At 45.4% G+C, this 14,851-nt stretch overlaps 2 protein-coding genes across 2 annotated transcripts in view; both read left to right on the top strand.

Moving 5' to 3' along the window:
- Positions 1-291: 291 nt before the first annotated feature.
- LOC121835001 (28S ribosomal protein S11, mitochondrial-like) lies at positions 292-6,266 on the top strand. Its single transcript, XM_042288846.1, has 6 exons — positions 292-634; positions 3,099-3,226; positions 4,027-4,052; positions 4,147-4,221; positions 4,396-4,461; positions 6,056-6,266. Exons 1-6 carry the CDS (start codon positions 393-395, stop codon positions 6,161-6,163), a joined length of 645 nt encoding a protein of 214 aa, XP_042144780.1. The 5' UTR covers positions 292-392; the 3' UTR covers positions 6,164-6,266.
- A 239-nt stretch (positions 6,267-6,505) lies between these two features.
- LOC8029103 (chromodomain-helicase-DNA-binding protein 1) overlaps positions 6,506-14,851 on the top strand; it is a 49,998-nt gene continuing 41,652 nt past the window's right edge. Inside the window, exon 1 of the mRNA XM_029994895.4 lies at positions 6,506-7,038. The gene's annotated coding sequence lies outside the window, so the exon portion shown is untranslated. The remainder of the gene's footprint in view (positions 7,039-14,851) is intronic.

Raw genomic sequence — 14,851 nt, 5'->3', positions numbered from 1 at the left:
AAAATCGCAAGTAATTTAGACATCTAATCTTGATTCTAGGCTCTGACGGAGTTAGATTCCTGACTGCCATTTTACAAGTGTTCTCAAAGTCTCACTCTTTGCAAGACTTCATTTGAAATAAAAATATTGATAGTGATACTAATAACAACTACAAAAATATATCAACCTGTAGAAACCATAGGTAGAAACACTCGGTAAAAAATATGTGTACAACTAGCAGCGCCATAGTGTCGAGAACCGTTTTGTAGGCTCAGGGCCAGGCCAAACTTCAAAACAAGCACTCAACGACTGCCGCCTGGTGAGATTTCGTGACCTCTGTCCTGTCCTACCTGCGATTGCAGTCAGACGTGTTTTTCGCGCTTCCCCGATTCCGATCGCGGAATCTAAGCAAAATGTCCCGTTTCAAAACGATTCTGGCGGCTTCGAGAAGTCTCAGTTTGTCCCGAACTAAATTCGCCAGCGTCGTAAACTCTCTTGATCTCGTCGCGGTGACTGGGAGCGGCCAACGAGCACTCTGTACAACATGTCTGCTCAACAAGGCTGAGGACAGGAGGGCTATGATGGCGTCCCTCCCCAAGAAAGACGAAGGCACTCAGGGCGATAAATCGGCCGACATCGACGCTTCCCACCTAACGTAAGTAGAAATTCGTCGATCCGCCCAAGTTCCGCGCGCTTCGCGGCAAATTTTAGCGAGGTCCGTGTCGAGTTTGGGCCATTTTCCGCTAGCTACGTGGCAGCTAACTCCGGCCTCCCTCCCCGATTAGGCGAGTTAAAAATGGCGATTCCTTTGTTCCTCGAGCTCGATGTTCGAGGTAGCCGCACGCGCCGATCACCACCCGAGCAGCGCTCGTCTCAAGTGAGGTTCTCGACGGTAATCGCTTTTCGACGTCGTTTTGCTGTCCCCAATTTCGCGATTTAGTAGTGGATTAGCGGATCCCAGCTGGGTTGGATTTACGCCCTTTTCGGGGTGGGATTTGGGGCCTAGAGTTCGACGCAGAGCTCGGATAACCTGCTGACGTTGCTTTCTGGGAAGCCGACCACTTTAGATCGGGTTGCAGGCGACGAGGAAGCCGAGCCATTTGAGTCGGCTGCGTCTTTTCTGTACTAGAGTCCACCATTTTTTCCCTTCACATTCTAATAGAGCTTGTGATTTCGTTCCGAGTTAGAGCCGACTCTTCAAAGTGCCGCGGGGAAATATTTTTGAAGGCTGTCTGACTAGGGATCGCCGAGCGTTTTTGCCGTGGAGTTCTTCGGGAATTCGAACGGGCTAGGCTTAACCGTTTTATTATATCCTGTTTGTCGTCGTCTTGCATCTGGTTAACAACGACGACGATTTTGTGGCGAGATTTTGTTTCCCCTCGAAGTTCCACAGCCGTGCCGCCGCTCTCGCAGTCGCGACATTTTTCGTAGAATTCTGGCATTTTTTTTTCCAGGATCCTAGATTTTTCTCTCGAAGGCAGCCATCCGCTGGTCGTACGCCGACCCAAGCTACACAGATTTTGAGAACTTGTAAGCGGAGATTTTGCTAGAAGTTTCCTAAGCCTTTTTAAGCATTGTTTTTTTATTTGATTGGCTTAGTGGAAATTAAGCTTTCTGGGGTGGGGCGCATTTTTTGTTTTCCTGTCTGCTTGAAAGTCGTTTTGTTTTTTGCTTGCTATGCTTTTTGTGCTCGTACCGCCGTATGTTCCCAGCTAACTTTGTTCATATTGCGTTAAACTTTTAATAGCAGCTGCTGTGCTCTAGTATTTCAGATCATAAGATGGTCGCGGGAATTGTGTTGACGATTCCTGGCGCGAGATCTAATGTAGGACCTGGAAAATTGCTTTTGTGGGCAGTATGTGCGAGTACCTAGGTATCATATTTCTTGTTGTTATTGCATGTTTGACATTTGAGCTGTGGATTGTGGGTGATTTAATTTCGTTCTTGTGAGAACATTCTATGCTATTCGAGGGTGGTATTGATGATCAAGCTGGCTCTTTCCGAAATTTGAAATGGCGTTTTCTATGGATCGAGACTTCATTATTCTCCAACACTTGCATGTATGACTTGCATAATGTCATGCTGCTTACATGATCATACCCTCACAGGTTATATCAGTAAGGAATTGCATCATTTTTAGTGAGGTTATTATTTCCAGGTTCATAATTTCTAATTGTTTGTGAAATATTCCATGTTCATGAGACTTGCATTGGGGGCTGTGTGATTTCTATTTATTTTTGTTTTAATTAATAGCAACCATCGTGAATTTTTTTTCTGCAGACTCGAATGCTTCTTTTTTTTTTTTGTGTGTGTGTGTGTGTGTGTGCACGCATAGCTTGCTTTATTAGTTTCTCTTGTGTTCATTTGGTTTAAAAACCTGACTTATTCTTGCTTCTCTTTACCACAGTAACTACTCATAACATCTGGCATAGCTTTTGAGGTGTTATATACATCATGATGCCCGATACTGGGAAGGAAACTTGTGAAGTTATCTTAGAAGAGAGACTGAAGATGACAGACAGGCATTCTTCACATACTTATTCGTAACCTTCTGTTTCTTCTAAAATATCTTCAAGTTTTCTTCCCAGTCTCTGGGTGTAAACATCATGACTAATATGCACCAGGTCGCCTGCACATTGGCCATTTTTTCAACTGTATTCATGTTGCATATGAACAATTTCTGGTGAACCCTATTGAGAAGTCTTGTGTCCGTCCGGTCAACGATTAACTGAACTTTGATTATTGGTGGCAGTGGATAAGAAACCTTGGTACCGAATAAGTAACGTGGGGTGCATGTCTTCTGCGAGATTTCTGCATGTCTTGTATTCCCCGTTTGTCGCATTACTCAGTCGCGATAATTTCATACAAATTAGCTTTCTTCATTAGTATTCTAGTATGTTTTCTTGTGTAATTAGCTTTTCTCTTCAGTATATTTAATGTGATCTCTTGTGTATGCTTTTTCACAGCATGCTTAACCTGTGGACCCTGGTTCATCAAGACGTGCTGCTTTTGGTTGATCTAAATTGTTAGTCTTGAGGGACCCTGGTATTCAGCATGACTTCTTTTTGCCTGCACTCATTAAATCATGGTGGTTTTTTTTTTTTTTTTCTTTTCTGCAGCAGGAGCATGTTTCCCGACGAAGACACCCCCAATCTCCTCTTCGATGGCGTCCGGTTCCAAGATCTGCCCATCTGCCACATCAAGTGTAGCCTGAACAACACCATCTTGGCACTGACCGACCGAACAGGTCCGTGATCCAAGGTAACTGCTTTTTTGTGCTCTGGTGCGATGACTTGCACTTTTGGACTTTTCCCTGTTGTGGGTGCCTTCCTCTGGGAGGTAGGGGGGCATTTTTGGTTTGAATATATTACCTTGGAGATCACTCCAGTCTTCATTTTTATTGCGGTGGTTTACTGTTCAACTGTCATGTCTGCATGGTAGTTGGGTGTACCATATGAACTGCTTATTTTTTTTTTATTCTTTGTATATTTTTTATTGGCAATTTAGTCAAAATGTATATGTGCCATTTTTGCTTCGCTCACAGGTTCTGAGAATTAATATGCATGGCAAACTTTGGGGTAAACATCATAACGGTTTCTTGTAGTATATTTTGGTATGTTTCTGTTGGTTGTTGCGTCAGTTAAGGAACAATCCGAAACTTGTGTATATTTTTGTACAGGCTATTTTTAAGTCAATTCATGTGTGAGAAAGTTTCAGAACATGGTGTGCCTTGGTTATTTTTGTTATGTTGAAATATTAATTCCTTTCACTTATTTTTGGGAAGTAGCGAATTGCCATTGAGTTGCCCCACAGCTCTTGCTGTCCCGTTGAACTTTCACCGTGTCTCCGAGGACAAACGTGCTGTGGACAGAAACGCAAAGGCCTAGCCTGCTATGTCAGCCCTCGGTCGCAGCTTTGCAAAGTCTGGGGCTGACACGAATGCTATGTACAGACGACAGATCTTCCTTGAGCTGTACAAAATCAACCCTCCTTCCTCAGCTGTATTCTTGTCAGTTTCTAATGTCTTTTTTGTTTCATCTGTTGCAGGTAAACCGGTTGCCATGAAATCGGGTGTAAGTGTTATGCAAATTCCACATCTTTCACCTGCATTATTTTTGTCTGGAGGCAAGTTGCTGTTGGGTGCTCATTTTACCTTCTCTCAAACAGGGAACTGAAGGCTATAAGAATGCCAGGAAAGGTACAACTGTTGCGGCGCAAGCGGCGGCACTCAGCTTCAGCTCGGTGAGTTCCTCCCACCCAGCTGGTTCTTTTTTTGTTAGTTAATTTTGTCTGGCGTGGTCTAAACGATCCGATTAATCGGCTGCACTTGCGAACCCATACGGTAGCCGCAGGGGTTTGGGTGGTTGCGGAAGAGGTGGGAAGGTCTGATCGTTGTTTGTTTGCACTGTTTTACAGGTTGCCGAACTACAGGCCATCAAGAACATCAGGGTCATTGTCAAGGGCCTGGGCCCAGGAAGGCTGGTGAGTTGTTTCCCCTCTCATGTCCTTTGCTAGTTGACAGCAGGGAGCTCAGTGGCGATCTAAGGTCAAGACCTCTTTGTTTCAGCAAATCTTGTTCGGCAGTCATTGCACGATGTAGCTAGGGCTGTCTTTACTCTTCGCTAGCCTTGGTTGCGATTTGCATTTAAAAACAACGCGGAGGCCTGGCAGTAGCTGGGTGGGCGCTTTTGGCTTGCTCTCTCGATTGGCTGATGCTTTGTATCGCCTGACCACATTGGGTCGGAGTAGTCATGTAAACGTAATCTGAACAAACCCAGAGTTGAGCGTTTAGAATATGCAGCTTGCGATTATTTAGACGGCAGCTTGATTTCGCAGGCGTTCCTAAAAGCCACCCACAGTGTGGGGGTTGAAAGATACACCTAAATTTCACAGGGGCAAAGTGGAGATCTTAAAATGGTCGCAACAGGTGCTACAAACATAATTATCACTTACGCACTGTCCTTGGAGTGATATTCAAGCTTTGGTGCACAAACTCTCGACACATGTTGTGACAAACGCTCGTTTTGATTTCAACCGTGCCACTGCCTCTTTAATGATGTTTGGGGACATTTACGTCTGGTGGCTGTGCGAAGGAAGAGCCTTCACTTGTGTGCTCTAGTTACAAAGTCTGCACTGCACAGTTCCAGCTGCAGGTTTCAAAGCTCTCAATTATTTTGAGGGGTTGAGGCATATGTAATAGGCCAAATCTCAACAAGTCCTTAAATTCTTCTTTCAGTATTTGCCTAAGTGATCAATGTGCACATGAAATGTGCTGCATTGGGTTACAACCTTTTATAGCTGAGACTTCTTGCCTAGTGGCAAGCCTATCTAACAAACCTTGCTGCAAATGCCATTGTTGGCAGCAGTTGTTGCTTGTTTAACCAATCACAGTACTGCACTCCAGGGGCAAAGATCTAGACCTCCGAATATTTTTAATACCAGACATTTGTTATCACCATCAGTGTGCGAATCGAATGCAATAGTAATTTTGTAGTCGTATGGCGTTCAGCGTAGAATTTATGCGATGCATACTCCGAAAATTGGACAATGTTTTTTTTTTTATGCGAGTTCTGCACGCTGCCAGTCGGCTCCAATAATACAATATTAGTGCATGCTCACTTAGAAGTTGACATTGAATGCAACTTTTATTGTTCCTGGCTTGGGCCATAGATCAGGTCCCTTTGTCTCACTAATGGTTACGTCCAAGGTTGCAATGCAGTTTCATGCCCTCTGTACCCCTTTTCAATTAACAAAGGCAACAAACAGGAGTTTCGTTACTTGATTACATACGAGATGCTATTTATGCTGTGGGTGGGCATGTTCCTTTCGCAAAACTCACAAGCAGAGACGTTAACTACCAGAGAATGAACGTTCGGGCAGCAAGGCAAGAAGACTATCTGCTCACGCCTTTGGTGTTAGTCCACGTTAAAGTGAGATAAAGTATAATGGTAGCCAACTGCATATTTCAGGTTCCCATGTTTGTTGCTTGTGCAAGTTCGTGTCCAGACCAAAGTTTATATTACCTTCTCTACTTTAAAAGCTTTTGGAAAAAGTTTGGGGCATGTTTTTTTTGCAGGCATCCATCAAAGGTCTTCAGATGGGCGGCTTAAATGTAGTTTCGATCACCGACCGGACGCCAGCACCTGAGAAGTGTCCTCGTCCACGCAAAGCAAAGAGGCTTTGATTGTCATCACGTCTCGTTGGTTTACGAAAACATACCTTCATCACTTTCATCAGCTGAAAATTGTAGAATATATTTCTGTAAATAAAAGCTTTAGAAGTTACTACATGTTATTGTCATTGCAGTTCTTACTAGTTGTTACTTTTCCCTAGCGGTCGCGATTTTTCTAGCAGACGACATTGAGTCGATATTTTTTGCACGGCGTCCCTTTCTAGACGTTTCGTTTGGGGACTTCTGGACTGTCTATGAAATGCCGCCGTTCCCTTGCGGGTTCTGTTCAAAAAGTCGCGGTATACTTTCTCGGGAGATCACGCGGTGCCTTCAACGTCATTGCGCTGTGACGACGGGGAAGAAGGTTTTAAATATGGCGGATACAATGATCGCTGCTACGTTGCGAAGCTCGGACGCTCCGCAGTTTTCGCGTCGGTAAACGCGTCGCCGGCAATCTTTGCCGCATGTTTTCGACTCCCAAGTCGGCCCGGGCGTCAGCCGACTCGAGTTTTGGCCTTTAAACTGCGCCGGGAAGAAAGTGGGAGCGGTGCGGACATCGCGGAAGTTCCTTCCACCACCCATGATGGCATCGGTCGGCGAGCGGAGGCCATTTTGGCCGAGGTCGAGGCGTTAGGCCTAGCGCGCCTCGTCGTCGTCGTTGCTTCCGAAGTCGTGCACCTTTGACCCGCTCCCCCGGAAGAAGTGTACGCCTGTGATTTTTTTTATTTTCTTTTTCTTGACATCGGAAGAGGACTGCAAAAAACTTCGTTTTCTTCGGATTGTGCCTACCCCCCGGACTTTGCATTCGTTGCACCGATCAACGTGCTAGGACTTGCGACACCACGTCGATTCTTCGGGAGCCGAATCGGCTGCGCACACGATCGAAGGTAGGCACGCTACGATTTTTCGTCGCTTGTTCCGTCACCCCCCACTCCCCCGCCTCTTGTTTATCCGTGGCATATGATAGTAGTGTGTTCTTGATTATTCAGTGACGTTTTATAAAACCCATCACGCGAATTCGGCAACTTAGAAACATTTCGAATTTTGGTCCCGTCCACCTCGCCGGGTTGTGTTGATACCGGTGTGCTTTTCGTCGTCTTCGCTCTCGCTGTTTCGTCGCACTTTTCGATCGAGTGCGTGCTCCTCACATCTCGCAGTATGTTCGGTACCCTTCTATGCCTTTGTCTGTGCCCCCGGAGTCCATATGTTGAACGTGGCTTAGCGGAGGCGGCCCCTTTGCCCGTCGGCTTCGCTGACTTCGCCGTCGCTTTCGAAGAGCGTTGCCTCGGGGCCGTGCTCGATGCTTCATTGCCGACTTCAACCTGCTATAATTGAGTGTAATTGAATGTGTTTCTCGGTTTTGACGAGAGCGTGGAGTACGCCCCTGGCGTGACATTCAGGTGACCTTGTTGATTTTGCGTTTCGACGTGGACCCATTTGAGCAAATTGCGTCTCTTTTTCGGATGTCTTCGCTGATCGCAATTCACCAGCTCGGCGGTAGCGGTGCTCTTGATTGTCGGCGTTTTGTGGAAAGTTCTTATTTCTTTGTAACCTGTGGATCCTTTCGATGATACCTTTTTTTTTTTCCTGGCCCGTGTTGGATTTTGAATTTGCATCGGTTGTTTATGTTGAGCTCCTGAAGTTTCAAATGTGCGTTGTCGGCTGCCTCCACTCTGCTATCCATTGCAACCACTTCAATTTGTGGTTTGTCAGCCCCTTAGTTCTCTTATCGGGATCTGCCGGGCTAGGACTAGCCTCTATTTTCTCGTTCAGCGACGTGATACTTGTCCAAATTTTCGTCTCGATGCGGTGGTGTGCGGCCGATGCGACGTTGAGTAGTACTTTGCCGTAGCTACTGACTCGTGTCAGATGTTTGTCCTACTTTACATGCCAGCTGCTTTGAAACATTTGGATTGATATGACTTCTGCACCGACACTCAATTAGCTATAGCCTTTGTTGACCTTTCATGTAAATGTTCCTTTTGCTGAACAAGTCACACACAAACCAATCTTTTTTTCCATCAGATTAATTGGGCTTTCAAGGCATTCGGCGTTTTGTGACCCATTGGTATTTGAAGGACCCAGCTTCACATAGTTTGCACACACATCATTAGTTCGCACACACATTTTATTGACCACGCTGATGCTTCATACGCTGGATGTGTGCCTTGCACCACGCTAATTACACACTGTAGGAGGCTTATGTGTAAGCTGGATTTTCTGACTTTAGTTTTCTTGGGTAAGGTGGCCCAGGACACTTGTTGCAACTTTTTTCCTTAATTGGACGTCTTTGGATGAACGGTGGACTTCGGCAGCATGCTAAGTGGTGCCACATTGCACCGCTTGGCTCAGGTACGTGGTTTGTTGTTTCATTGCACATTTCTGGAGTAGATTTATTACGTGATTAGTAGGACAGACACAAACTAGTAACCTCTTAGAAAATGTCGCTATCGAAAGGGTGGATGTTCGTTAACGGCTAGACCCATCATAACAGGTGGTAGCTTGTGCCACCTACCGTTTTTGGTGCTATGCCACCTGGGACTCTATACACTGGGCACTTTATTCCTAGTCATTACCAGCACTTTATTCCTAGTCATTACCATTTTAACTCTATTCCTAGTCATTACCAGCACTTTATTCCTAGTCATTACCATTTTAACTCTGGCTCAAGTATTAAAGGCTTGTATAACATACTTTTGGCTGCACATTAAAAAAAAGTTGGTCTCTACGTATCCTCTACTAAGGTCTCCTGGATTCCTAGAAGAGTCTAAACCCCTTTGAAGTTGTCCCAGTTGTGTCTGCTCCTATACTCCGTTCACCTTTAAGCTGAGACTAGAAACTCCACCTTCAGCGCAAGCTTTCTGCCCTCGCAAACACTAGTGTGCAACATGCAGGCACGCCCACCCAAAGCACTGGCGAAGCCAGCTAGCTCTCGCTGAAGGCTGAGCTTCTCGTCTCCGCTTAAGGGTGGTTGGAATATAGCAGTGCATAGCCTTTGACTGATTAGGGATAACTTAGTTTGATGAGACGGATGGATAGCTGGTGACAGTCAAGAATGCAGTAAACTCTCTGCCCCCAGCTCGAGCTTTCTGCCTTCAAGACTCTTCGTTGCCCATGCAGTTACACATACAATTAAGTCACTAGTAAAAATGAACTATGAACATTTAACGCAGTTCTTGGACATCGTAATGGCATTTGGAGAGAAGCATACATGTTTGATGAAGCCTGGTGGAAGGCAATGGGTGTGCTGGAGGCTGAGCTGTTGTATTTTTGGCCCATTGCCAAATATAGTATGTTACAAAGCAAGTCCCTTCAACAATCTCCATTGTTGCAGGGACTTGCTTTGTAACATACTACACACCCACCAAGGTTGGTGCCGGTGAGCCCAAAAAGCCATACTTTGTTTGCCCTTTTGCTGTTAAGGTGGCAGGAAGCAAGAGCCTACTGGTTGCTTAGCAAAACATGCCTTCCTAAATAGAGTGCTCGTGCCATGTAAGCCTGTTTTAAAGGGTTGGGGACATACAATTAAACGAGTGAATTCTTGAAATGGAACGCTCGTAAGCTGCTTAGCCTATACACCAAGGTTCATAATTTTTAGATCCCTAGCAATTGCAATAAATTTACGAATGTCGTCATTTCCATCTGGTGACCAGGCAACGTTGCACCATGTTTTATCAGGTTTGAAGGAACATACAATCGATCCTAGCAGTGTAGTTGTCTTCCATTTCTCTCAAGTCCTAACCCCTAATCTTGTTTTTGTATGTAGCTTTTACTCCTTGCAAGTATGCATAGGTGCTGTTCGAGGTATGGAAACAATAAAATTGATAGTCCACACTGTTGAAGGTGTAGTGTGGAAGTGGAAATGATTTTCCTCCAATCTGCTTGGAGCAGCCATCTTAATTCAAGTATGAATATGTGGGCAGGTACTACAACATTGGCAGATAAAGAGCTTGTTTATGCAAGAGCAATAGCATCCAACAATTGCCTTGCTCCAAACCTGGCAGCAGATTTCTTTGCACGATGCGAGCACCTCCCAGATAAGAAAGCCTAAGTGCCGAATTTTCCTGCGTTGCTGAAAGACATCGTAGGCCACAGATTGGAGACAAGTGCTGCTTCAGCGTACGAGACTCCTTGTCGAACGCCGACACCATAGTAGTGTCCAATCTGAGGCCTATGGTGGCCTTCAGTGATGCAGGAAAATTCACCACTTGGGCTCTCTTATCTAGGAGGTCTCGTACATACACCCACTGTCTGAAAATAGGTTTCAGAATCTACACGGTGTCCATGAGTGCCAGAAGACAGGAAATATAGGGGTATTCACTTGACAACTTGTTTGAGGACGATGGCACGTGCATTCACAGAACGAGCTCATTATTAGGCTGCTGAGACCGGAAATCTTGTTGGTGTGGGATGCACATTGCCAAAGAACTCTGGAAGCTTGCCGTAGGCACGTGCTTGGCATTTGTGCACACATCTGTGGCTGTCGGTGAATACTATGCAGGAGGCAATGCCCATATGCTTGCAGCTTGCCTGGGGTGGGTAATTTTTCAAATTCATGGTTTGAGAAATTTTAACTTCGAAACACTGACTCATTGCTCCAAAGAATTCCGGTTTGCCTGAACTTGTGCTCAATTCTATGGGGAATTTCTACCTGCTCTCAAACTGCAAATTCCAACAGTTGGTCTCTAGACCAGTGAAAATTTGTTGGCAGCTGCCAGAAAAACTGCTTATCTGAGACTCCTGCAAAACTGACGGCACCAAGCGGGAAAACTGGGAACCAGCCGGAACAGGTCGCTTTGTGCCTCTCCGCATGTCTGGCAACTTTTGCGGACACTTGTTGTCGGCGTGGTGGCGAACAATGTAATTTGACGAAGATCTGATTATTTCTTAAGTTGGCCCGAGTGTTCATTAGTGTGGTGAAGAAGCCTCAGTAAATTGTCTCCTTCCATCACGTGTTTGAAAGCTCGTTTATTCCACAGCACATGGTCGCATGCTTTCGATATCTTGGATGGGAGGAAGATATCGCGGAAAAACATTTTGATTTGTTTGTCTCGAAAGTGACGACGCTTGGTAACTGATAAGTGGTTTCTTTATAAGGATGTAGAGCAGTGGACTGAGGACGACAAACGAGATGTTTCACTGGAGGGAACACCAATTTTGTCAAGTGAATGGGAAGGTTCGATAGCTTCTTTTCTTGAGTTTGGTTGTGTTCGATTAGTTTCAAGATTGAGCCACCCACGCTGGGCGGTGCATTGGCTATTAGTGTTGGCTGCTTTTCGCTGAAAAAGTTTCTGGACCACACCGAAGGAGTTGGGCTGATTTCGCAATTACTTGATTCCGTAAAACCTGCTCGCTGCATGCGATTAACGAGGGAAATTGTCTGCTTTCAAAAGGTAGCGGACGCGTTTCGCAAAGTTAGAAGCTGTCGCAACATTATGATCTGTCGTGCCTCCAATATTTATATTATGTATACCCCTGCCGAAGCCAGCAACAATATACATCTACATTGCTCAGGTTGTCCGGCCAGAAAAAATACTCCATTTCTCCGTTTAGGATTCAAAGTCAAGTTTAATGCCCAGAGGGGTTCTGCGTGAATCTCCGATAAAGACTTCAGTTTGTCCGCGTTCATCTCCGTGCTGCCGGCTAGAACCATTTGGCTGATTTTAAGTAGTATCTCTGTCTGTCAAATACACTTTTATTCAGCAGTTCACCTAATAGCTAGTCAACTAAGCTCATATAGCAGCCCAAAGAATATACCATCACTTTAGTGGGACATAGTACATACTATAATACATAACCCGCGTATTCGTCAAAATGACTTTTCGATTGCTACTAAAGCCTGAATTGAAATAAGAGTATCAGCTGCTTAGTGGAGCACCAGCGGGTTAACATGGTTCTTGGCTCAAGAAGCTGTTGCATAATTTTCCTGCAGCCTGTGTTGTTGACTGAGGAGACGCGGATACACACAAAAGCTCGATTTCGCAGACAGAAGTCGCATGGTCGAGGCATACAAGTTAGCTGAAAATTACTCTCGGCGGAACAATTCTGTAGTCGCCGCTTTCCTTAGCTGATCAAAACTGAGTAGAGTCTGCTGCAGTCTCTCCGGACGGAGCCCATAGTTTTGGTTTTAAACGAAATCTCCGAAACAAAAGTTTGACATGAAAAGAACAAAAAGCACCGGGAAAACGAAACTATGCTCTGCAAGTTTATGTGCACTGGCTACACTTAAATTCCTGTCAGACAGGCTAGTTTAGTGCACTTCAAGCGAGTGCACTTCAACCTGTTGATACAGACTCCAAGTGTGTTGGTGTTACATGAAAAAACTTGGTGTCACTCCAAAATGATGGCAATGACGATAGGTAAAGTAACTGGTACGCAAAATATTAAAGTGCATGCGTATTTTTTCATAAATAACTTTGTTGTCTTATTAAAAACATGTTGCCACATATCGTTGCGCTAAGTCACAAGCTTTAATCCAAATATAAATCCAATTTTATGACTATGATCAGCCATTACAAGCCAGGCAAATCCAAAATCTAAATATCACTTTTATTCACAACGAAAAAAAAATTCGGGTGTGTGTATATACAGCCTAGAACTTAGTCTGTCTCAACGGGCAACTTGTATCTCAGCTGTAGATGAGAAATGTAGCCAGTGCAGTAGAACCGCTAGCCTGGGGTTTTTAGCGTGTGCCACGCAGTAGTGATAAACGACCGCACGCCGGTACGATGCTCATCCACATTGAAACGGGCATGAACGGGGATTGAGCCCAGGATCCCTGGGTTGTGTAGCGCAAGCTTTTGCTCAGCGTGCTCAGAGCTGGTGTGCGCGAGCCCACTTGGCCACTCTTAACTCGCCACAACGAAACATGGAGTGTGTGGAGGACGAGCTGGAGAATGATATCCGCAACGTTGGACAGTGGAAGCGCGTGGTGTGGGCACTTCTCTCCGTGAGAGCCGAGCACCTTTCAGATGAGAGGTAGCTGGACTGGATGCCGACGCTCGGGCAAGAATTTTGAGTGATATCGGTCAGCAGCTGCAGGGCAATGCCTTCACCATAGCCGCTCTCATGACCGACAGCCTACCCGATCAGTCGAGAACAATGGACTTCCTGGTGGAGTCTTGCAGGTTCCTCCTGGCCGTCGCTGGCCGTCGCAAAGGGGCTAAGGCTGGAGAATAGATTAGCCGATTGTTTTTGTACAATGCACTACTTTCCTGTCAACTGAGAACAACTGCGCATCTAATATTACTTCTATCGAAATAATGCAAATTTTACGCAGCGTTAGTTTCTTCTGTTATTTTTACTCCTTGAACACTGCTATCGAGATTACACACTCAGTCTATCGGAGTGAGCGTAGTGTGCTCCCCGATCTCACTTCATCGGAAGTGTGTTCTTCAGGCGGGGCTGGGGATTGAGCTCGGGATCACTGGGTTCTGCCCCCCAGCGCGAGCTTTCTCTCCCTTTACTGCGATCTGGTGCGCGCCAGCCCACTCGGCCACCGATACTCCTTAATAAAGGCACATTAAAAAAAAAATTAAAGACATTTACAATTCTCTGTAATGCTGAATTGGAGTGCAGCTGAGGAGGAGTAGGAGGAGGTGGGGAGGGTATGCAACTGCTCCCCCTCCGGACCCTCCCATCCTCCTCTGCTGCTCCCCCTCCCATTTAGCGGAAAATTTTCGCTAGATTTCCAGCTAAATATAACGGGGAAATTTCCCCGCTGATTTGACGTGTGACGTCGTATGACACATTACGTGAAATTTTACGTGTGATGTAATGAGTGTAAAATTTTCCCGTTAAACTTAGCGAAAAAATTTCTCTAAACTTGGCGAAAACTTTTCCCGCCAAATTTAGCGAGATAATTTTACCCTCGTGATGTCACGTGTGACATCATTTTGAGAAACATCCCATATTGCAACGCGCGGTTACGCCGACGCCGCTCAATCCGGAAATGGACGCCTCAGAGCTGCCCTCTAAAACAACGTTACATTAAAGCGCGAAACACATGTACGACGAAACCTTCCGATCCGACTTGCGGACTGCCGGAATGACCTTGGGGGCGAGGGTTTTCGTAGTATCGGAGAGCGTTGAAAACCCTCGCCTCCGACCGTCGTATTGAGTGGTCGGACGTCGGATCGGACGGTTTCGTCGTACATGTGTCTCGTGCTTTATGCACAATTTTTACGCCAATTGGATGATTCTGATTGATCATCGCAAGCCAAGATAAAGAAAGAAGCACATCCAACTTTGGCGTTCCGCTTCGTCCCATGGAAGCCTACGAGGAGGCCCCGACACTGCCTAATTAGATCATAATTATTGTGTTGTCTCGAATAGTTACATGCTGACACAAAAGTAGGCTCTGTTTTTCTCTGCTAATCAAGATAGCCTTGGAATGACTGACTTTGTCGTCGTCTTTTATCAATTCACTGCGGCGCAAATCTTGGTACAGATCAGCCTAAACTCCAAGTGCACCCCACTCTTTGTTTGCAATGCCACTCCTCTCTGTCCTCTCTTTCACGAATTCCTTATTCTTTATAGAATAAAATTTACGTCTCGTTTTTGGTTTTTGTGTTGTATGTTTTACTGTTGAAACATTGCTATTGATGCCACGCACTCGATCGAGTGAAGTGAGTTTGTCAAACTCGCTGGAACTTGAGATTGTTCCTCAGGAAGAAGCCGTGTGGCACACTACAGAAATTA

Source organism: Ixodes scapularis, unplaced genomic scaffold (genome assembly GCF_016920785.2).
Source record: "Ixodes scapularis isolate PalLabHiFi unplaced genomic scaffold, ASM1692078v2 PGA_scaffold11__112_contigs__length_91849675, whole genome shotgun sequence".
NCBI lineage: Eukaryota > Metazoa > Arthropoda > Arachnida > Ixodida > Ixodidae > Ixodes > Ixodes scapularis.
The sequence above is the reverse complement of the archived record's forward strand: the minus strand, read 5'-3'. Positions and strand labels throughout refer to the sequence as shown.